The sequence below is a fragment of the Crinia signifera genome, chromosome 1, assembly GCF_055691185.1.
Source record: "Crinia signifera chromosome 1, ASM5569118v1, whole genome shotgun sequence".
Lineage (NCBI taxonomy): Eukaryota > Metazoa > Chordata > Amphibia > Anura > Myobatrachidae > Crinia > Crinia signifera.
The window spans coordinates 230760329-230786010 of record NC_139217.1 but is presented as its reverse complement, the minus strand read 5'-3'; the positions used below and the strand labels follow the sequence as shown (position 1 = coordinate 230786010).

Below are 25682 nucleotides of genomic sequence, written 5' to 3'. Positions count from 1 at the left end.
TCCTTTACAACATGGGGAGATACGTACTTGGATGACACAGTGGAGAGATTGTATGCCTATGCTGACTATATAAAAACTATTGAAAGCTCTAGAAACCTCTATAAAATTGATGCCAGTCGCTGCATATGTAGAACTTTTTTCTTAATGTGTTGCATAGAACATATTTGTCACCGCATTGTCGGTATTTGATGGGATCCCTTCCTAATCATTCATGTCTTCAATGTGGGACACAGGAGGCCAAGCTATTACCATTGTATATGGAAATGCCCTGTGATCAGGGCCGGATTATAATGGGGGCACAAGGGGTCAGTGCCCCTGGGCCCCCCTCTAGCTAGGGGCCCCTTGTGGTTGGCATGTATTAAAAAATAAAAATTCTAAAGGTTTTGTGCATGGCAGTGGGGTAGTGCTGCAGCTTCACCTATATGCCAATGTGACAATGATTAATGGTGCTGAGCATCAGGAGCCAAGGCACACTGATTGCACAAGTGTGCAGTGCATTACTGGGAGTTGACTAAGTCCCATGACACTTTGCACAAGAGGGCAGAGGCTGAGACGTTTCTGCTGAGCTCTGATTGGTGGAGCTCATTACATACTTCTCGGGCCCATGGAGAACAGCAGCAGCCTCATCATGGGAGGGTTTTTAATCAGAGGCAGCACTGGGACAAACACAGGCTTTTCATGTGGTATGTATATGTATGTATGTATATATATATATATATATATATATATGTGTGTGTATATATATATATATATATATATATGTGTGTGTATATATATACATACATAGATACGTGGTTACCGGCACGATACACCTGACAACTGCCCGGGTGCTGCACTCAAAGAAATGGATCTAAAAAAAAGCAGCTCAAAATTGTCTAGTGTATATGGGTCCTGCGTAGAATAGTCATCAACATCATTCATAACTATAATTCCCTTTCATTTTATTTTATGAGCTAAAAGTTAAGAATTTAGTAAAGTAAACCGTAACAATTTTATGTGCAAAAAATAATTATATACAGTGTGTGTGTGTGTGTGTGTGTGTGTGTGTGTGTGTGTGTGTGTTATTTATATATATTTTTATATATCTATCTATCTATATATGGATCCAATCACAGAGGCACACAGACACCATTTGATTTTTGAATCCGTGTATTGGGCAAATAGCACTATCGAGAGCTAACCCCTTTGGGTGTTGATGAAGGTTTTTAGTTTGCGCACTTATTTCTTTTCATTGATATATATATATATATATATCTCTTACATATTTAGCCAGATCTGTCACTCATCCCCTGTGTATATAACGTTCCCGCCCAGCGGGATACACAAACCCGCCCCCCCTAGGGAAAAAAACTGTTCTACTCACCCCACACCCTTGACATCACCTCCCCCCGCCCAACCAGGGCTACAGTACATGCCCACCATCCACCATTTCTCTACAGCCACCATCCACCATTACTCCCGCACCCCCCCCCCTCTGCCAGCACCCCCCAGACACCCGCGACCCCCCTCCCGCGATTCACGGGCCCCCCGCGACCCCCTCCCGCGATTCACGGGCCCCCCGCAACTCCCCCCTCCCGCGATTCGCGGCACCCCCCGCGACCCCCCCTCCTGCAATTCACAAGACCCCCGCAAGCCCCCCTCCCGCTATTCGCGACCCCCCCCACGATTCACACACCCCCCTCCCGCGATTTGCAGACCCCGTCCCGCGATTCGTGGACCCCCCTCCCAAGATTCACAACCCCCCCTCCCGCGATTCACGGCACCTCCCCTCCCGCGATTTGTGGCCCCCACGACCCCCCTCCTGCGCTTCGCTGGACCACCCCCCAGTGCCCCTCCCACGATTCCTGGACCCCCACAACCCCCCTCCCGTGATTCGCGGGCCCCCCGCCCCCCTCCTGCAATTCGCGGCACCCCCCACCACCCCCACCCTCCCGTGCCCACCTTCCATGATTCGCGACCCCCCGCGATTCACACACCCCTCCCGCGCCCCCTACCGCGATTTGCAGACCCCCTCCCGCGATTCGTGGACCCTCCTCCCACGATTCACAACCCCCCCTCCCGCGATTCACGGCACCTCCCGCACCCCCCCTCCCGCAATTTGTGGCCCCCCACGACCCCCCTCCCGCGATTCGCAGGACCACCCCCCTGTGCCCCTCCCATGATTCCTGGACCCCCACAATCCCCCCTCCCGCAATTTGCGGACCCCCCCTTCCCGCGATTTGTGGACCTCCGCCCCCTCCTGCTAATCGCAGACACCCCCCCCCTCCCGCAATTTGCAGACTCCCCTGACCCCCTTACAGCAATTCCACCCCCCAGCGGACCCCCGCGACCCCGCTTCCGCATTTCACATACCCCCGTGAGAATGGCGGATCCTGTACCGCCACAAGCAGGTGCCGCCCCTAGGTGGGAAATCCGTCCCTAGCTGCCGCGCTGCAGGTTCCCCCACTGCCAGAAGTGTCCCAACTGTCCTCTGCACCAGCACCACAACTTTTATCAATGTCTTGCCCACATACCACTATTATACAGCCTCCTGCTCTCATGCACCCTCACTCCCTCCCAGTGGGAGGAGACGCTCACCCACTGACGGGAGCTGCATACTGTCCCCCACCCTCTTCCAGTTCTGGTTTATGGCCGATGTTCAATACTTTTGCCATCGATGTGGGAGGACCAGATGGTTTCCCTACATCAATAGCAAAGGAGAACCGATCAAGTTTCACATTTTTTTAAGGTGCCGGGACACGGAGCATAGCTCCGCCCCCCCACACCCGGAAGTCCCGCCACCGAGTTCTGATTGACCCACGGCCTATTCAGTCAGATATAATGGATGACCATCGATAGCTACAACAATTGATGGTTATCCAAGTAATATGTTACCACTATCGATGGCAGGGTGCAAAATCGCCATCAGTGCCAACCATCGATGGCGTCTGCACCAATGCCCATCCCTACTCTGCAACAGCCAAAAACCTTTACTACCCCTCATGCCCACACACCTCTATCACTGCCCTGCCTCCTGTTCTCCTGCCCCGTAACTTCCGCCAGTGGGGACCCGCTCACCCTGTGTTGCCCACATTTCCCTATCATGCTTTACCACCCAGCCTCCTGCTCTCATGCACCCTAACTCCCACCCAGTAGGAGGAGGCACTGACTCAGGGGTACCGTCCTGTACTCCTGTGCTGCCACTCTGGACCCTCACCCACTGGCAGAAGCTGCACAATGTCCCCCACCCTCCTCTTTAATCCCCCATATGCCCACACTCCTATCACTACCCAGCTTCTTGCTCTCCTGAACCGTAACTTCCACCACTTGGGAGTGGCTGACGCTGTGTTGCCCACATACCCCTATCATGCCTCATAGCCCAGCCTCCTTCTCTCATGCACCCTAACTCCCACCCAGTAGGAAGAGACACTGACTCAGGGCCACCATCCTGTACTCCTGTGCTGCCACGCTGGACCCTCACCCACTGGCAGAAGCTGCACAGTGTCCCCCACCCTCCTCTTTAGTCCCCCTTATGCCCACACACCCCTATCACTACCCAGCCTCCTGTTTTCCTGTGTCGTGACCTCCGCCAGTGGGGAGCCGCTGACCCAAAAACACCCTACTATACTATTGCACACACACACAAAGACACACCTAAACAACCGCTTTTTAATTAAACAAAACAATGCACACCCACTTCCAAATCATATGCTCTCTATTTAACACATTTCACCTATAACTCAAGTTGTAATACAGGGCATCTTTCACACAATTCTAACCATATTTCTCACAATACAAACGTTCACAAATTAAGGGGGCGCAGCCCCTTACGACGGTGTGAAGAGCGCCCGTAGGGCGCGATGAATCACCTAGTGTATATATGTATGTGTGTGTGTGTATATGTATGTATGTGTGTGTGTGTGTATATGTGTGTGTGTATATATATGTATATATATATATATATATATATATTCGTAGAAAACCCAGCACTCCTCTGAGGTTAATAGCCGTGGACTGCTCCGGTGCCGGCTTTGGACCCTGAAGCCCCAGATATGCAAGTTGAAGAAAGTTGGTCTTCATAAATGATGCAAAAAGATTTCTTTATTCCGACATGTTTCGGTCGGTGACCGTCGTCAGGGAACAACACAATACACTGAACAAAGCGTACTTATACATACATTTAAGACACACCCTCACCAATTAGAGCTCTGCAGGACCATCCCACGTCACACACAGCACACCTTTGGGTTGATGCCGGCCGGCACGTTCACAGGTGTCAACAGCGATGACTAGGGGCGGCACATTCAGATCAGTACAATAAACACCACAAATATAAAAGTTATTTAAAAACAAGTTACTTCATAGGTTTTTTATTTTGTTATAACAATATCATATCATGGAAAATATCCAACAATTGGTTAATTTATTTCAAGTGGACTGAAAATTAATTATAAAGTTATGGCTCCAACTACATACAACAATCGTCTATGCTGTACACATTGCAAGTCTGCACAATCTGCACCTACTGCATTTCATATAGTATACCTTATATTAACCATTAAACAAGGCTTTATGTTAGATCAACAGAAAAATACGGGCTTTTTACAAGAAGCAGTGCGGACCCAGTTTTTCATTCAACCCCTTGGGTGCCAATGCATCCAAGGTCATAATCCACCTGCTCTCCATTCTTAGTAATAATTTGCCCCTATCACCACCTCTTTTGAGGATGGGAACATGATCTATTAGCTTAGTCCGAAGGCTAGCGACAGTATGCCCATGTCAACCCAGTGGCATGCCACTGGTTGATCACTGGTCCCTGTCGCTAACGCAGTACGGATGGCAAATCGATGATTTGCCATCCTCTCACGGAATGTGGTTTCCGTCTTGCCAATATATATATATATATATATATATATATATATATATATATATATATATATATATATATATATATATAGCCGCACGGGCAGTATAACAAATATACAACGTACTTGCTCGTGCAGGTCAGTACATGTTTTATAAGGTACTTCTTACCACTGCACGGGTGCACAAGGTGGCCACCTACCAATAGTGAACCACACGTGGTGCAACCCGTGCAGCGGTAGCAGCCATTGGTTTTTGTCAAAAAGTTGCTTGGTGTCGGCAAACTAGTAAAATCAGAGACATCAATTTTTACCAGTCTATCACATAGATTACACCCCCCCCCCCCCCCTGTGTATAAACTGGCATATGCCATCTTATACACGGGGGAGTAACCTACGTGATAGACTGGTAAAAATTGCTTCCGGCCGCCTGTGTATAATGTCATAGTATAACCGCACTCCAAGCCACTAGTAGACCAATGTGGGGAGCTCCTTTATGGCAGCAATGTATGCTTATTCAATACAGTATACAACGGGTACTTCAGGGTCCAATCAGGGCACTCAATCCCTGCTGCTGTCTGGTTGTTTGGTTGTCGTCTTGACAAAGGCCGGTTATATATATATATATTATAATTAGATAGATACAGAAGTACCAATTCACTCGCCATTCCTAAGAATGGGGTGCAAACAGCACCCACACTTCCCAAGCGGTACTTGCACTAAGATACCAAGTGAGCAGCTACTCTGAAAGGGTCCCCAGTTAGATGGAACCAAACTATCAGGAATAGAGATCAACAAATGGATTCAGAGTGCGCTAAACTTTAGCTAATAAAATATATTCCATTAATATTTAATAAAAATGCCCTTAAGGCCTAACAGTGTGCATATAGGTTTTTACAGTACAGTTCAGTGAATCAAAAAAGATAAAAAACGATCCTCTTATCAAATACACACAATAGTCAATCAGACAATATGGTTAGACCATCGCGTTTCGTCATGGTGTTGACTTCATCAGGGGCAAAGGGTACATCAATTTGTTGATAACCACACAATCTTATTGGTAGGAATGGGATTCCTCAAAAGTGTGTATTGGTCCAATGTAAATCCCTTAGGTATTGTTGATTTGAAAGATATCTACCATCGTTGTTCTTCAAAGTTTTAGAAGAGTTCTTATACTTCTTTCAAATTGGTGAAAACAAGGCGCTATGCAGTTTAACAGCAGTCGGCAATCATATAGTGATCAAGTGAGGGAAGGGTGCACAGTTCAACTCCTTCCCTCAACACCTTCACGCAAAATGTTGGTGGCGTGGCCTTCAAATCGCGTCACTCGTGCAAGGCCCCCGTTTTGCTGCTGCTGCCCCTCTGCCTGTGGGGAATAGACTCTGTGCGCACCGTGTATATTCCCAGCTGACAAGCGGGTGGCAGTGGGGACTCCCAACTGCCCCCCCCCCCCCCCACCGCAGGACACTGCTTGCCCCGGGCAACCTGCTGGAACGTCCGCAAAATCTGGGATGTTCCCACGGTAAATGGGACAGTTGGGAGGTATGCAATTGACCGAACTGTCTAGAAAGATATTTGACACAAATACAGTTATACGGAGGACTTTACATGTGAGGCAAGCTGGGAGTTAATGTCATTTAATTCATAGTTTATAAAACACAATGTGAACATTTATTTGAATGTATTGTGTATGCAAACGTCTTACCAGAACAAAAGTCAATAAGATGTGGTTTTCTTTACTTTATAGCATGGCTGACAAGAACAGCAGCTTCAAATGCACCTTCTCTGCTCCTGGCCATAGCACAACTCTTTTGCAGGGGCTGACTGCACTGCGAGCTCAGGGTCAGCTGCTTGATGTCATTCTTACCATTCACAATGAAGTGTTCCAAGTACACAAAGTAGTCCTAGCTGCCTGCAGTGACTATTTTAGGTAGGTTTAGAACTTTCTTTATCTTTAAATGCCATATACTTTTATATGTATAACAGTAGGTATTTGCTGGCAATGCAATATGTTTTGTTGTATTATCTGAATACAAATTAAGGCAGGCATGTCATGACCCACTGCAAGTGTTTGTAAAGATACAAAGTTTACATGTAACCCATAGAGTAGAATTGTGTTCCAAGGCCACCTAATAGAGCTTATAAGTATATTCTAGATCAGGGTTGCCGACTTTGAAAAAATCCTCTCCGGGAGAAGCCCGGAGAGGAATCTTGTATTACTCGTTTTGGGGGCGGGGCTTAACCGTGACGTCATTAAGCCCCGCCCCCATTACAAGAAATAGCCGGAATAACAGTTATCCATGGAGGGGGCGGGGCTAAAACGTCACGATTGTGCCGTTTTAGCTCCGCCCCCTCCCCTGAGACCCGCGGATTGCGGCATATAAATGCCGCGATCGGGGGGCTCAGGGGGGGTCCCACTGATTCCGGGAGGGTTGCCCACCCTTCCGGGGGCCGGGAGGAAGGACCCGATTTTCGGGAGACTCCCGCAAATTCCGGGAGGGTCGGCAACCCTGTTCTAGATACAGTCACAAAGCTTTTCTGCAAACATCAAAGGAATAGCCGCTTTAAGGATGGATATTGGGGTCTAAGTCTTGTGTGACATTATTAAATTGACAGGCCAGCTTAATATATGATGTGCAGGTCATTCTTGCCTACTTTTGAAAACTACTTTCAGGGAGATTGTAGCTGCTAGTAGAATGCGCCATGCCGCTGAGCAGGCTTGTCTAAATCCACCTATGGGTGTACTGATCGCCATGAAGGTGTGTGCACTGCAGTGGCAGCCAGACAGTACATGCAACACTATATTACACTACATTACACACACCCATATATTAAAGCAAGTACATGCACCATTATATTACATTACACCACCACCATATTACAGCCAGTCAGTGGTGTAGCTAGGTGCCATGATGCCCGGAGCAAGGGCATGTTTTGTGCCCCCCATCCCCACTGATTTGTAGTAGACGGGCTCTTGCACGGCCTAACATTATACCACACACCAACACCATAATGACCATTTCACGTTTTTGGGAACTTTGTAACCCATTTTACATAAGGCCACACATGATGCCCATTACATACTATATAACAAACTATAATGCCCATTACACATTTGACACATAAGTGCTTATCTACATGCTCAATGCAAAGGGGCTTCATGCTCGACGCCAAGGGGGACTGAAATTGCCTGTTACCAAGGGGGACTTAAATTGCTCGTTGCCAAGGGTAGTGTGAAATCCTACTGCAGCCTGCTCTGACAGCGAGCAGGCTGTCCGCCACTATTTTCACCTCTAGCCAATAGGAACTCGCATTCCAGCAGCCACTAATGCTGCTCCTGATTGGCTGCTGGACCGCAAGTGCCTATTGGCTAGCAGTCCAGCGGGAGACTTGAATTTGTGTCCTGATTTCTTCACCACCTGACCGTTGCTCACCCAGCTGATATTGTGAGCCATGGCCGGGCAGCGCAGAAGTCAGGACACAGGAGTCGGTTGGGACCAATGTTATCTGTTCATTTGCTGCTAGGCGTGGGTAGGGTTAATACAGGTCTGTCCAGTATTGGCATGTTCTAGGACGAGGACAATACAATCTCAAGAATAGAGGTAGTTTATTCACATACTCTAGTAGTTATGTGTACTGCTTTATTGGGTCTGCCTTATTATACTGTATGCTGTTTGTGGAGGATTGGTGCCGCTTTGTGGGTTAATAAGGCTAATCAGCTCCACTGTTGTTTATATTTTATGATGTTACTCCACACTGCTCAAGTAAATCTATTAAGCACAGAAAGCTAGTGCCTTTATTATGAGGATCCTATATGCAGTATATTGTGTACTGCAGATAGTAGTGAGTGGCTTATATAGCACTCTCTGGTTGATAGGGTTAATCTACTAATTATTGGGGTTTATATTGTTATTGGACACCCTTAAAGCATGTATTTTACACACAGAAGGCTAGTATCAACAGTATGCACCAGATACAGCACATTGACTGCTTGCTGAATCAGCCGGGTGAAGGTCTTAAAGTCACTGCACTCTGCGCTGTGCTCTGGTCAGATAGCTCCGCTATCACTTAAACTTTATGGGGTCACTTCACATTCACTTGAGAGTATAAATCACGTACAGGAGGTTAGTATCATTTGCATAGGATTCCTCTATATGATATATTGTGTATTGCTATCTAGCTAATGCTGTCTCACATAGCAATCGGAATGAGTCACATTGTCAGTCTGCCCTATAAGTGCAGGTATTAAATTATTGCACTGGCACTGTGCTAGATTTGATGGTGATACTTCTCACTTTTACAGCATGCGTCAGTATAAGACTTCTATATACAATAATATATTGCAAGTGTTGGTAGAAAGCATTTACTAGATCACATAGCCCATTAGTTAAATCAGCCACTGACACCTTCTCCTGGGGTTACTTACTGCACCCAGCGGCTGTCAGCTTCTCCCAGTGGCTTCTGCTGCTGGCACCTTCCCCTGAGGTTACTGCACCAAGCAGCTGTCAGCTTCTCCCAGCGACTCCTGCTGCTGGTACCTGCTCCTGCCGCTGTCACCTTCTCCTGGGCCTGTGCTACGGCACGTGTGCAGTGGGACGGAGACCGGGTACATGATGGACCATGAAGGGAGTGTGTCCTGACTGCTGCGGCGCCCGGCCGTGACTCATACAGCCGATATTGTATGAGCCACGGCCGGGCGGCACAGCAGTCAGGACACAGAACAGAATGCAGTGGGTGGGGGGCAGCAGACAAGGCAGGGATGCCGCTTGCGTGCACGGCTCCGGCGCCATATGACCTTTCGGCGCCCGGAGCTAGTGCTCCACCGGCTCCGCCCTTGCTACGCCTCTGCAGCCAGTACATGCACAATTATATTGCATTATGCACATCCCCCATATAACAGCTAGTGTACACACACCATTCTATTACATTATGCACATCCTAGCATATTACAGCTAGTAGACATACACACCACTGTATCACATACACACAATATATACAGCCCCCTTTCCCCGGTATACACAGCACTCACCAACCTGGCTCTGTGCAGGGACCCGTCCGTTATTGTGGAGGCAGCTCACTGCTGCAGACATAGGAACAGGAAGAGCTCCTGAGTCCTGATACACGGAGCTCACTGTGAGTGGTGGGCTGGGCCAGCTTCAGGGAAGTAGCAGAGCCCTGGCTGCCAGCTCTCTGCTCCACTCCATGCACAGTGACTTCAAGACTACATGCACTCACAGCCGGCCACCGCTACCCACAACCCCACGGTGGCCAGCTGCAAAGTCTTCCCTGCCCACCCCGGCCACCACCATTTCTGGATGCACGCATGCACAGTCCGGATTTCAATGGAGGGAGTCTGACAAACCAGAAGGACAGAGGGGGTTTTCCGGACAGCGGGAGGCTCCTGTACAAATCAGGAGCCTCCCTCTAAATGCGGGAGGGTAGGCAAGCCTGGTGCAGGTTGAACGTCTGATAAGATAATAATAATAATTGTCCAGAGGACAGACTTCACTTTGCAGTTGTCAAGCATGTTCTGGTCAGCTGTTGGACAATGGTACTGTCTGTTTTCCCGAGAAGGCCAGAATGACCAACATGTACTGTATCTATGTTCTAGTAGAATGGGCCAGAGAGCAAGGGGATTAGTGTTTGAGTAGGAAGGCTGGATTCCTAATCCCTCATGGGAGACAGGAGTGGGTGGAGCTACTGAAGTCTTCAGATTCACAGTGACAAATCCTTTGCCTGTAAAGTAAAGGGGAGGGGGGCACTGTAATCTTTGTACCTGTGTGACCCTTTTTGTGTCTTGAGTGTGATTTTGACCCATAGCGGCCTCCCTGTCTTATGTACCCAATGTCACCTACATTTACAATACAGTAATTATATACCATTTCTCTATCATCCATAAAGGATACAGGGGATTCACTTAGTAGGATGGGGTATAGATGGTGTCCAAAGGATCCTGTGCACATAACACTTCAAACAGGGTGTGCTGGCTCCTCCCCTCTATGCCCCCTCCCACAGCTCAGTTTAGAAAAATGTGCACACTCTGGAGCTCCAGAGAATTTCCATCATTATTTTAATCTTTTATTTATTTGTGCATGCTGCTTGGACATGCAGCATGCTTGCGATGTGGGAGCTTGGGGGGCAGATACCGACCTTTTCAGGTGCTGCTCCGATCCCCACTGCCGGAACAGGTTCCGGAATGGGTTAGTATACCACCTGCGCACACGCACGCAGCTTGCTGTTATTTTGTGCAGCACAAATGCAGGGGGTTATACAGACCCTCTCTGGGGGGGATACCTTATCTCCACTGCACACACTGGCAGCATTTTAGTAAACAATGACCTCTGGGCATGGTTTTACATCTTACATGTGTATTTGCCAGTATAAATATTCTCAGTAGCTCCGGAGCTATCACAGGGGGGCGGAGCTACCTCAGAGTGGAACCAGCAGTGACTCAGCGCTATTTCATGCCTGCCTACTTTTTCACTCTCCTCTCTGGGAGAACCTGGAGAGGAGACCAGACTGCAGGATGTCAGGGGGCGGGACGAGGTGGACGTCAACAAACCCCCCCCCCCCCCCATAGCAGGCAAAGGAGTCAATTTGCGGGTCCGCGAATTGGGGGCGGGCTAAAAATGTCATTTTAGGACCGCCCCTCGCCGCGGACCTGCGAAAATCACTATGTAGCGCTGCGGGGACAGCGTGGCTGATGCGGGAGACTTGCCCACCATCCCTGCTTGCAGGTTGCACCCAGACTGAAGGTACACAGGTGATAGCAGGAGGTTGTAACCCAAACGGAAGGTGCACAGGAGGTTGCTTGCAGATTGCACCCAGAATGAAGATACACAGGTGATAGTAGTAGTAGTAGTAGTACGTTTATTTATAAGGCGCCGCAAAGTGTCCGCAGCGCCGTACATAGCAAACAAAAAAATTACGAGGTAACGTACAGGGTGTGTTGAAAAATACAGTATAAATAGGGGTATAGCTGGTAGAACTAAAATCAGCATCAGTTTAGAAGTAGGTGTCCAAATTGTCGAGGAGACTGAAGATGAAGTAGAGGAAGGGAAGAACAGGACAGGAGCACAGGTGAGGTAAAGAGGTAGGGTGAGTACGTGAGGAAGGAGGGCCCTACTCATAAGAGTTAACATACTAAAAATAGGTGGGTGGACGAACGAAAAACAATAGGATAAGTAGGAACGGAGGGGAATGGAGGCAGGATAAGAGGATCAAAAGAGGTTAGGAGGAGGGATAGGCTAGTCGAAAAAAGTGGGTTTTGAGGGAGCGCTTGAAGGAGGTAAGGGAATCAGAAAGCCTGATGGGTGGCGGGAGGTTGTTCCAGTGCAGGGGGGCAGCGCGAGAGAAGTCTTGGACACGGGAGTGGGAGGAGGTGATTAGGTGAGAGGTCAGTCGGCGGTCAGTGATGGAGCGAAGAGGACGGGATGGAGTGTGGATAGAGATCAGTGAAGAGAGGTAAGGAGCGGTGGAGGAGGAGAGAGCCTTGTAGGTGGTGGTGAGGAGTTTAAAGAGAACTCGGAAAGGAATGGGGAGCCAGTGAAGAGATAGACAGAGGGGGGAGGCGGAGGTAGAGCGGCGGGAGAGGAAGATGAGCCTAGCAGCAGCGTTGAGAATGGATTGGAGAGGTGCGAGGCGGGTGAGAGGTAGCCCAGAGAGAAGGATGTTGCAGTAGTCAAGGCGGGAGATGACAAGAGAGTGAATGAGAATTTTGGTCGCGTCAGTGGAGAGGAATGGTCTGATGCGTGAGATGTTGCGTAGGTGAAAGCGGCAAGACTGTGAGAGAGCACGAATGTGGGGGGTGAAAGTGAGGGAGGAGTCAATGATGACACCGAGGCAGCGCGTTTGGTCGGTGGAGGTGATCTCGGTTTCACCAATACTGATGGAGATAGTGGGAGAAGAGGGGATATAAAAGGAGGTTGTAACCAAACGGAAGGTGCACAGGAGGTTGCTTGCAGATTGCACCCAGACTGAATGTACACAGATGATAGCAGAGGATTGTACCCAAACGGAAGGTGCACAGGAGATTGCTTGCAGATTGCACCCAGACTGAAGGTATACAGATGAACAGGGCTGATTGCACCTTGAAGCAAGATGCTGGAGGTGCACAGGTAATCAGGACTGATTGCATTTAGAGCAAGACGCTGGAGGTGCACAGGTAGTCAGGAGAGCTCAGGACGCTGGTGTTCCCTAAGGAGTCACCAGTGAATCACTGGCACCAGCTTGTTTCAAACCAAAGTCCTTTATCCCCCTTGAGAGTATTTGATAGGCTGCTGACTTCAGCCCGGATTGTCATTGGAGGACTCCAACAAGAGGGCGCCTTTGCACAGATGCTGCGGCTGAGGTAGTATGTGGTGAGTCAGAGAAGTCCTCACAGATGGCTGGAAGCACTGCAAGTGCTGCTCCGCAGCTACCGCCATCCAGGGCGAGGAAGCAGAGCCGGAATCCAGACCAGAGCACTCCACGCCAGCACAAGGCAACCAGTCAGAGCGGGCACGGTCACCCACGCATAATGGTGACTGCCCAGACTCCCCTGGCGCCCTGCACAAGCGCCAGAGACCACACACCTGGACCAGATCCCGCCGTACCACCGGGACTGGTAAGTGGCAGGAACGGACTGTGACATTACCCCCCCCCCCTTGGAAGTGGACTCCGGACACTTTCCAGGCTTACCAGGATTGTTTTGATGGAACTTCTTTAGCAAGGCAGGAGCATCAATGGCTGTGGCATCTACCCATGTTCTCTCCTCCAGGCCATAATCCTTCCAATACAGCAAATATTGAATATGACCGTATCGTCTTCTGGAGTCTAGGATTCTTTCTTCCTACGATCCCCATGGCAGCCAGTATACTGGGATATTCCCCTTCTCAACCAATCAGACAGGTGATCTTTTGCAGGGACCGCCCACTCTGGGTACATCAGCTCCCTTCCGTGTCATTTTCTCCTGTCTCCAGTATAGACAGATAGTGCAGGGTTGTTTGTTCATTTCAGGAAAGGTTACCTCGCTGGATGGGGATAGGTCCCCCGGGGGGAAGAAGAATACGCTGGGAAGGACCTTATTTATAAGCCCTTTCCCTTTGGTATTGTGCCTGCCGTTCCTATAATCCGCAAGTGCAGTTACTATGGCGAGTTATTCCTACCTTATCCGGAGGCTACCGGGGCGTCTGGCTGCGCTAGGATTGCTTGGATGTCCGGTGCTGGCCTCGGCCAGAGCTCGCGCTGTCACAGAGCGGGGAGAACCCGGCTATAGCTCCACGCTGCCGGCAGAAGGAGCGGAAGCGCGTCATGCGCGGACTTCCGCCCAGCATTTCCTATGGGTGCACAACTAAATGGTGCTCCCCGGAAACTGAGAACGGTGAGATTGGTTCCTCTTGCCGTTTTTTTCTGTAAAACACTGGAGTATGAAGGGTTAAGGCGCGGTATTTAAACCTAGCCTCCCCCTGCTGTAAAATTGGCCTGTTTCACGCTGTTCCAGTGGATTGGTATTGCAGCATGGATGCGCCTTCCCACCAAAGACCTGATGGTGCCCCCAAGAGGTATGCCTGGTTTTGTGGCACTTAGATATTTTTTGTGTTATAGTTAGCTTAGTTTAACTGCTTATATATATATATATATATATAAAGACAGGTTACCCCAACCGCGCTTTAACGATATATGGCAGCAATACTGGGGGGCCCTCTGTTAGACAGGACCCGAGATAGGAATAGAAATAGAATGGGTTTCCCAGAATGCGCCTTGCCTAAACTACAGAGTAATAATTCAGTATATCCAACACTGAACGGATCTATATTGACAATACAGAAATAATTTTCCTTTTACAATACAAAATCTTAAAAATCTTTTTTATTGAAAGATGTCTTCTCAGTGACGATTTGAGCCCAACGCGTTTCGTCAATGAATTGACTTCATCAGGGGCATTTTGACAGCAGAACAATACACACTGTAAATTGTAACAGAACTGTGTCAAAAAAGACAGTAGATGCAATATATACACACAATTATTAAAATATAATTAAAAAATGAATAAATACATATAAGACATGATGAGGAGGGAGGACAAGATCCGAAGTGAGGGATGATGGAGACGTTACCATACCAAAGAAACATTCTTAATCTTAATTAAGAGAAAAATCTGATAGATGGTGATCAAGGAGGTATATGAAAAACGTGGAAGACCTGGACTTTTTTGTGAAATAGCCAATCACCAAATTAAAGACCTGCAAGGTCATCATACCCAGTATATATTCCTTAAATTGGATACAAGTAGCGATGTGTTCTCATATATTAGAAGTAGTCTTGACAATAAGATCTGAGATAAAAGACAATAATCCATGCTATAAAACTGTCTTTACTCCTTATGGAGACCAAAGAAAGGAGGGGCTAATGGAGGTTACATACCATTGGATATTACCATTAAAGAAAATCCCAAGTGGAAACTAAGTCCACTGATAAGTCTCAAATATCTTCTGAGGGAAGTTGTATGTCCTCAGGGGCAGAATTTGAGAAATTGGCACCGATATACAAATTTTTATCTATAAATGCAAATACAAAGGATTCCATGTAAAGATATACAATTATGTGACAGTGATTTAGGCACAAAAAGAGGGTGAAAGTGGGTTACTTACAGAATGGTGGTCAAAACCGGATGTGCTCTCCTGGATTCCAATCACTGAATGAAATCCTAGGACCTATTGAGCTCTTATATAGGGAGTAGTCCATTACATCACTTCCTGTTGAACTATTTGCTATGTACGTTTATTAACGTGCTTTCAAGCCTCTAAATGGACTGAAACTGTTAATAGAATAATAGCCTAGTGCCAGCTTACCCTAAGGGGTACTTTAGTGTGCACTCCAAGATTGATATAACGGTATAAGATGCTTTTACGCCGTGGAACGCATGACTGCAGCGTCCTGCGTTCCAAACGGCGGCCATCTTACTTCCTATATGCGTCCTACAGTCTGAAGCGCCAGGAGGAGTTAGAAGCGAGTGGTGCCGTCCTCTATCGTGTCCCCCTGACGGAGGGAACTGCTGCATCTGATCAGCGTTCCTATACACATTCTAACTCCGTGGGAACTATTTTGCTGGTGGATTTCCGGGTGTGTGGAGCGCATAATGCGTTCCATATTAACAAACTTCAATTTGCGCTATGTGAAATGTACATTTCTCTATTGGGGTAACCATAACTATAACTTCCAATTTAACCAGCTCTATTAAACTATAATACTAATATATGCAGTGTGTATACCTAATTAATAGTTACCTGGCCACAATCGGAGTGATAAATAATACTATTATATAGTGAATGTAATAAAATGAAATGAAGGAATATACATGTATATATTTATACACATATATAAATATTTATAAACAAACAATGATTACTATGGATACCTAAATGCATTGGAAAAACTGGCAATAAAAGAATTGAAAGGCTGGTATGATATATTCACCCTTGAGAAGTATATTGAAGTCGGTAGGATACCCAGAGGGTTGAGGTTACAAAAAATGCCCACTTACGGAAGTGACAACCCGGCCTTCTTGAAACTATGGAACACTGCCTTGGATGAGTGTTCAGCCAAACTGATGACAACTCTGGTCAATGAGAGGAAGAATGAACTAGCCTCACTCGAAAGTGAAATGGGAAGAATAGAAGAGCTTCTATCGAAATTCGATGAAAGCGAGGAGTTCAAAAAAGACATCATCGACATGCAATCCAAATTGGACACCTTGGAAAGAGACATAATTCAAAGAAAACAGAAAAAATTTCTGAGAGATAAAAAAGATTACATCACCGGGAATGTACGCATCTGGCCAAATGAGACCAGAAATCAAGATTTACCCATGAGGAGAAATAGACCAGATTATGGTAACATTCCTATCTGGGATAAACATCGAAGACACTCACATCGATCCATCGATAGAGAAACCAATGTATACCGTTCTCAGTATAATCATCCAAATGGCCAGAATAACCATAGGCATAGATATAGCAAAATAGTTCCCACGGAGTTAGAATGTGTATAGGAACGCTGATCAGATGCAGCAGTTCCCTCCGTCAGGGGGACACGATAGAGGACGGCACCACTCGCTTCTAACTCCTCCTGGCGCTTCAGACTGTAGGACGCATATAGGAAGTAAGATGGCCGCCGTTTGGAACGCAGGACGCTGCAGTCATGCGTTCCACGGCGTAAAAGCATCTTATACCGTTATATCAATCTTGGAGTGCACACTAAAGTACCCCTTAGGGTAAGCTGGCACTAGGCTATTATTCTATTAACAGTTTCAGTCCATTTAGAGGCTTGAAAGCACGTTAATAAACGTACATAGCAAATAGTTCAACAGGAAGTGATGTAATGGACTACTCCCTATATAAGAGCTCAATAGGTCCTAGGATTTCATTCAGTGATTGGAATCCAGGAGAGCACATCCGGTTTTGACCACCATTCTGTAAGTAACCCACTTTCACCCTCTTTTTGTGCCTAAATCACTGTCACATAATTGTATATCTTTACATGGAATCCTTTGTATTTGCATTTATAGATAAAAATTTGTATATCGGTGCCAATTTCTCAAATTCTGCCCCTGAGGACATACAACTTCCCTCAGAAGATATTTGAGACTTATCAGTGGACTTAGTTTCCACTTGGGATTTTCTTTAATGGTAATATCCAATGGTATGTAACCTCCATTAGCCCCTCCTTTCTTTGGTCTCCATAAGGAGTAAAGACAGTTTTATAGCATGGATTATTGTCTTTTATCTCAGATCTTATTGTCAAGACTACTTCTAATATATGAGAACACATCGCTACTTGTATCCAATTTAAGGAATATATACTGGGTATGATGACCTTGCAGGTCTTTAATTTGGTGATTGGCTATTTCACAAAAAAGTCCAGGTCTTCCACGTTTTTCATATACCTCCTTGATCACCATCTATCAGATTTTTCTCTTAATTAAGATTAAGAATGTTTCTTTGGTATGGTAACGTCTCCATCATCCCTCACTTCGGATCTTGTCCTCCCTCCTCATCATGTCTTATATGTATTTATTCATTTTTTAATTATATTTTAATAATTGTGTGTATATATTGCATCTACTGTCTTTTTTGACACAGTTCTGTTACAATTTACAGTGTGTATTGTTCTGCTGTCAAAATGCCCCTGATGAAGTCAATTCATTGACGAAACGCGTTGGGCTCAAATCGTCACTGAGAAGACATCTTTCAATAAAAAAGATTTTTAAGATTTTGTATTGTAAAAGGAAAATTATTTCTGTATTGTCAATATAGATCCGTTCAGTGTTGGATATACTGAATTATTACTCTGTAGTTTAGGCAAGGCGCATTCTGGGAAACCCATTCTATTTCTATATATATATATATATATATATATATCTTTTATATAGTGTGCCTTCTTCACCTCCTAAGAAGAGGACTTCCAAGAAAAGACATGTTACCTCTCGGTGTTTGGCATGTGATAAAGAGATCTCTGCCGCAAACAAGAAATCAGTTTGTGAAGAATGTGATACCTCGCCTAAACAGGATAAGGAGCCTAGCTCTCAAGAGGAATTGATACGGAATCTAATGGACTGGATGAAGAAGTCGTTCGTGTCCAAAGAAGATCTCGCCCAGATACAGGTGGTCAAAAGGTCAAGATCCATGGCTGGGTTGTCCTATGAGGAAGGTGAATCCTCCACGGAGGAAGAATTATATGTGGAAGGATCTGGTGCAGAGTCCGGGGAAGTAGAGGAGACCAGATCATTCGACCTCGAGATAGTCGACGCTTTATTGAAAAATATATATAAAGCTATGGACTACAAGGAAGATGGTGCGACTACGGACAAGGATCCATTGTTTGAGACACGAGGAAGGAAGGGTAGAGCCTTTCCAGTGCATAAAGTCGTACGTGATATTATATCAAAAGAACACTCGTCTGTGGAGAAAAGGATGTCAGTGGGTAACAGAATTGATAAGATGTACCCGTTCAGGGATGAAGAATTCCTGAGCTGGTGTCTGATCCCTAAGGTCGATGCGGCGGTAGCTGAGCTCACATCGAAGTCAACTATTCCGGTAGAGGACGCAGCGGCTTTTCGTGATTCCATGGACAAGAGAATGGAGAATGCCTTTAGGAAGATACACTCATCCTCAGCAGTATCCCTAAAAGCTGGCGTAGCGACAACCTCGGTGGCTAGAGTCCTCCGCTTATGGTTAACCAATCTTCACACGAATGTGGAAGAGAAAATCTCCAGACAGTATATTCTAAAGAACCTCAGTATTATGCAGAAGGCAGTAGAATACCTGTGCGAAGCCTCGCTAGACTCAGTTCTGTACTCGGCTAGATCCATGGCAGCGGGGGTCTGCGGAAGGAGAGCACTATGGTTGAAACCATGGAGCGCGGACGCTAGCTCTAAAAATACTCTTGCCTCTCTACCCTTTCAAGGTTCATACTTGTTTGGCCCTAAGCTAGATACGCTGATACAAAAACTGTCAGGGGGTAAGTCCATTAGGCTGCCCCAGGATAGAAGAAACAAATTTCAGAGTTTTTCAACCAACAAGCAAAGCTATAAAGAAGCCAGAAGCTATAACCCGGGCAAAACGTTCTATCGAAGGGGCAACCCAAATACTTCCAGATTGGGATCCCGACAGTCCTTTCGAAGAGGAGGAAAAGCATGACTATGCGGACGTGATGGGCGTAGGCGCCAGACTCCTTCTGTTTTGGAGAAGATGGGAGGAGTCCATTACAGACAAATGGGTACTGCAAATTATTTACAAAGGCTACAGTATAGAGTTCCTAGAGGTACCCTATCAGAACAGATTTCTAAAATCAGCAATTCCAAGCCAAGAGATTCTCAGAGACAACCTGATGTTGAAGGTCCAGCAGCTTCAAGAAATAGGAGCGATAGAAAGAGTTCCTTTTGCTCAAAGAAGGAAAGGGTTCTATTCAAGACTATTTCTAGTAGAGAAGAGCTCAGGAGGATACAGAATGATATTGGATCTGAGACAACTGAACGAATACATAAAAGTAGTGAAGTTTCGTATGGAGACTATGACTTCAATCCTTGCCGGTCTAGCAAAGAACGAATTTCTAGCATCGGTGGATCTCAAAGACGCATATTACCACATCGCTATAGAACATCGAGACAGAAAGTTCCTAAGATTTGCCCTGGGACGCAGTCACTTCCAATTTACTTGTCTACCTTTCAGGCTGAAAACCTCGCCGAGGGTGTTTACAAAGGTCCTGGCCCCTCTACTAGCAGAATTGAGGAAGGAAGGTGTACAAATCTGGGCTTACCTGGACGACCTGTTGATAGCAGGGAGATCGTGTCAAGAGGTTCAGGAAAAGATTGCCCGAACAACCGAGTTCTTGAGTTTCCATGGGTGGATCCTGAATATAGAGAAGAGTTGTCTCCAGCCAGTTCAACAAATTCAATTCCTTGGGGTCAGGATAGATACAAGAGAGTTTCATGTAGCATTGTCTCTGGAAAGAGCGGCGAAGATCCAGGCTCTAGCAAGAGAGATGTTATCTACGAACAAGTTCGGCCTCAAGGTGGCATTAAAGCTATTAGGAATGATGGCGTCTTGTATTCACATAGTGCCCTGGGCACAGTGGCGAATGAGAGGGTTTCAGTGGCTACTACTCCCCTTCCTAAGGAAAAGATGCGACGACAGAAAGATGTTGGGTTGGTCTTCAACCGGAAGAGACTCGGTTCGTTGGTGGATAGAAGGCCTGCATCTGAGAGTATCGAGTCTGGAAAACCCGCAGTTTCAGGTTCTAACCACAGACGCAAGCAGCAGTGGTTGGGGAGCTCATATAGAAGACATATCGGTCCAAGGACGATGGTCAGAGGTAGAAAGAGCGATGTCCTCCAATGCAAGAGAATTGCTAGCGGTCTGGGAGGCGATCAAGCAAGTGCACTGGAAGATCAGGAAATCTCATCTAAGGGTGATGACAGACAATGTGACAGTGGTATCATATATCAACCACCAAGGGGGTACAAGGAACAGGAGACTCATGTTCATAGCAGGTCAAATTATGACATGGGCAGAAGAGAATCTGCTGTCGATCTCAGCCGTTCATATCCCTGGGATAGAGAATGTAGAGGCAGATTTCCTAAGCCGAAAGACGATGGATCCGGGCGAATGGGAATTGAATACGGACGTCTTCCTCGAGGTGGTCAGAATCTTTGGCCAACCGGAAGTAGATGTAATGGCATCCTTCAGCAACAAGAAGGTGAAGACATTCTTTTCAAAATATTATCACCCACAAGCCTCAGTCCTAGATGCCTTTTCGGTGAAATGGGAATTCAGGCTGGGATACGCATTTCCACCGTTTCCCCTGATAGCCAGGACTCTGAAGAAGATCAGAGAGGACCAGGTAGAAATGGTGATAATTCTCCCCTATTGGCCGAGGAGACCTTGGTTCACGAATGTACTGAGGATGTCGAAGGTCTCCCCTTGGTGCCTCCCGGCCAGAAAGGACTTATTAAAACAAGGCCCTTTGACCCATCCAAACCCCACAATGTTATGCTTGAGGGCATGGAAATTGAGCGGCAGATCTTAAGAAAAGCTCAGGTTACCGACTCAGTTTCAGATATGTTGCTGAAAGCAAGGAAAACAGTGTCCTCTCGGCTATACTATAAAGTTTGGAAGAAATTCATCTTGTGGGGTGGATATGAAGGTAACTTCTCAGAGATACCAATGGCAGAGGTGTTACAATTCCTCTATGAAGGGTTTGAGCTGGGGCTCGCACCTGCAACATTAAAGACTCAGATTTCAGCCTTGAGTATTCTGCTGGAGCGTAGAATCTCAGAAAACAACCTCATCATTAGGTTCTGTAATGCTATGAAAAGAATTCGTCCCACCAGGAAACCTCTAGTTACACCTTGGGATTTAAATCTAGTCCTTGAAAGCTTAGCTAAAGAACCATTTGAACCTCTGGAGGAAGTAGCTGGAAAATATATGACCTGGAAGGTCATTTTTCTAGTGGCCATTACATCAGCCAAAAGGGTCAGTGAACTGCAGGCTTTATGGATGGAGGAACCTTACTTGAAGTTTCTACCTAACAGGGTTATACTGAAGACTAATCCAGAATTCTTGCCTAAAGTAGTCTCTGAGGCTAATATCAATCAAGAGATTGTCCTACCAGCCTTTTGTCCAGATCCCAAGGATGAGAAGGAGAAGTCTTGGCACTCGTTGGATCTGGTGAGGGCTATTGCTATCTACCTTAAACGAACGGAATCGTTTAGGAGATCCAAGAGTCTGTTCGTATACCTGAGGGAGTCAGAAGAGGCCTTACACCTTCTAAACAGACCATAGCTAGGTGGATTAAAGAAGTCATTCAATTTGCCTACAATAATGAAGGAAAGACGGTTCCACTGGTGATTAAGGCACATTCTACGAGGGCAGTGGCAGCTTCGTGGGCTAAGAAGGCTAACGTGTCAGTGGCAGAACTGTGTCGCGCAGCTACGTGGTCTTCACTCCATACGTTCTCGAAGCATTATGCTCTCAATGTGTCCTCCGCCCACTTTGGGAATTATGTGCTTGAAGAAGCCCTCTTGGGTAACTCTGTACAATAAATTGTTTAAGCAGCATTTGGTTCCCGCCCTATTTTTTCTCTTGGTTTGCTTGGGTAAGTCCCAGTATACTGGCTGCCATGGGGATCGTAGGAAGAAAGATGCGAATTATACTCACCGATAATTCCTTTTCTTCTGAGATATCCCATGGCAGCCATGGTTCCCTCCCTATGTATGTGTTCTTCTGCAGGGACTTTTGTTGGTCCGGAGACACTCGAATGACACGGAAGGGAGGTAGAAGGGAGCTGATGTACCCAGAGTGGGCGGCCCTGCAAAAGATCACCTGTCTGATTGGTTGAGAAGGGGAATATCCCAGTATACTGGCTGCCATGGGATATCTCAGAAGAAAAGGAATTATCAGTGAGTATAATTCGCATCTTTTCACATCAAAGGATACTCCATGATCGATTTTGAAGCTGCTGTAGTCGAGGTACTTTACTTTGGAAACAATTGAGAACTAATGGCCTTAGTTAGGAAACGTGGAACATGTTAGGGATTCGTAGAGATTGAGGCAGCTGAAGCCTATATGCTACTGGCGAAATGACAGAGACTACCGGATAGGGACCTATAAATCTGGGCGCAAATTTCATCGATGGTACTCGCAATCTGAGGTTTTTCGTTGAAAGCCAGACTCTATCTCCAATTTGAAGTTTAGGTACTGCTTTTCTGTGGCGATCCGCAAATTTTTTATAGCGCTGGGAGGCTTTGCAGAGTGAAACATGGACGTTCCTCCAGATATTGGAAAAGAATTAAAGAGACGATTTAACTGCAGGAACATTGCACTCTGGGAGATTTTGAAATTCAGGAACACGGAGATGCTTGCCATACACAATAAAGAATGGAGACTTGTCTGTAGAGGAGTGATATGAATTATGCGCGAATTCAACCCATGGGAGGAGTCCCAACCAATTATCTTGAGAGGAAGAGAGATAAAGTCGCAAGAATGTCTCTAGATCCTGATTTACTCTCTCGGTTTGCCTGTTGGTCTGGGGATGATATGCTGTGGAGAATTTGAGTTTAATTCGGAATGCCGAGCATAGAGACCTCCAAAATCTTGCTACGAATTGTACCCCTCTATCAGAGATTATTTCTACAGGCAGACCGTGGAGTTGAAAGATTTCTTTAATAAAAAGCTGGGCTAACTTGGGAGCCAAAGGTAACTCCTTGAGGGGGACAAAGTGTGCCATTGCGCAGCGAGCCCCGCAAGGGGACGCGGATACCTTCACAGGTATCCGCGTCCCCTCGCGGGCTTCACAGGTATCCGCGTCCCCTCGCGGGGCTCGCTGCGCTCGCCACACTTTCTATTCTCAACTCCACGCCGACGTGGATAGTGGGGGTATGAAAAGGTCAGAGGACGCGTACCGCCGCCCCTCGCAGGCTCGCTGCGCTCGCCACGCTTCGGGTTCACGTTGATCGTGGGGTGGCGTTAACAATTGGGGGGGCCCAGGGTGGCTATTTGGGGTCTGTGGGCCATTTAACATTGTTCCCTATGTTAAATCGGGTCAATTGACCCATTTAACATTGTTCCCTATGTAAAATCGCGGTAATCGCGTCGGTCGCATGCGATGCGACCGACGCGATTTTTTTACCTGCGATGCCTATGATCAAAATCGTGGGCGCCCTTCTAGGTAAAGAGTACCGAACCTTTTAATGAACTCGAGGGTTTTTTTTGATCCCGGAATGACCTGCAAAACGTGAAGCATGAGCCCAAAGGAGCAAGGCGGGACGTAATTTAGTAGTCACAAATGTTTTTCCTGGAGGATTAGAAATTACGGTACTTGTGTAATATCTGGACACCCAATTATTTGATTGTATGCCTTAACTTAAGGCATACAATCAGATGCGATGCGACTTTGCGGTAAAATGGCATAGATCGCATCTCGACCAAATCGCATGCGATGCGATGGATGCGATTTTCCATAGGATTCAATGTTAAAATGGTTCTGTTCATTTCCCCACTATCCAAGTGGGCATAGAGTCGATGTTTTATATAGCGTGGCGAGTGCAGCGAGCCACCGAGCCCGAAGTGTGGCGAGCGGACGTAGATTACTTAAAATTTATTCTGCGGGGCTCAATGGCTCGCTGCGCTCGCCACGCTATATAAAATCAACTCTATGCTCACTTGGATAGTGGGGAAATGAACAGGTCCATTTTAACATTGAATCCTATGGAAAATCGCGTCCATCGCATCGCATGCGATTTGGTTGCATGCGATGTGGTGCGATTTTTCCCGACCCGATCTCAAAATCGGGCGTCCAGTTATTACACAAGTACCGAAATTACTTTGGCCTTAGCGAATCTAGTAGCTGGGAGCCTGGTCCTCTATTGAAGAAGAGAAAGATCTGGACAAGGCATCAGCTTTGCCATTTTGAGATCCAGGCCGGAAGGTTAAATAGAAGTTGAATTTTGTAAAGAGTAAAGATCAGCGGGCAAAATCTGGCGTTCAGGCATTGCGCTTTTCGTAGATAAAGAAGATTTTTGTGATCCGTGATGACGGATACTGGGAATTTAGCTCCTTCTAAAAGATCTTCTCGGGCGAGCTTAATGGCCAAAAGTTCTTGCTCCCCAATGGGATCATTTTTTTTGGCTGGTAAGAATTTCTTGGAAAAGAACCCACAGGGATGAATCTTGCCATCAGAGGTTTTCTGTTAAAGTACCGCTCCTACTCCCACGGACAAGGCGTCTACTTCTAATATGAATGGTCGAGAAGGATCTGGCTGAACCAGGATAGGAGCTTCAGCAAAGACTTGTTTGAGCCGGTGAAAAGCAACAATGGCTTCAGGTGACCACTGGGACGAGTTGACCCCTTTGTGGGTGAGAGCAGTAATAGGACTGATGATGGAGGAAAAGTTTTTAATAAATCTTCTGTAATAGTTAGAGAATCCAATAAAACGTTGAATGGATCTTAATTTGGTAGGACGGGACCAATCAAGAACTTCTTTTACCTTAGAAGGGTCCATGCGGAGATCTGAACCGGAAATTATGTATCCCAGAAAGGCAACTGAGGGTTTTTCAAATTCACATTTAGACAACTTGCAGTACAATTGGTTATCCCGCAATCGTTGGAGCTTTGACGTGCAGACGATGTTCCTGAAGATTCTGGTAATGTCATTTAAGGCTCTATAATCGATGCAGGGTCTAAGTCCACCGTCTTTCTTTTTTACAAAAAAAAAACCCTGCCCCAGCTGGAGAGGAAGATGGTCAGGTAAACCCCTTTTCAAGATTTTCCTTGACATATGATGCCATGGCTTCAGTCTCTGGAA

The 25682-nt window shown here is 46.5% G+C and overlaps 1 protein-coding gene across 1 annotated transcript in view; it reads left to right on the top strand.

Annotated features, from left to right (window-relative positions):
* The window catches only part of KLHL26 (kelch like family member 26), a 92495-nt gene that overhangs the window by 47597 nt on the left and 19216 nt on the right, over positions 1–25682 (top strand). Inside the window, exon 2 of the mRNA XM_083179398.1 lies at positions 6589–6771. Within this exon, the coding sequence (XP_083035524.1) occupies positions 6589–6771 (183 nt within the window). The remainder of the gene's footprint in view (positions 1–6588; positions 6772–25682) is intronic.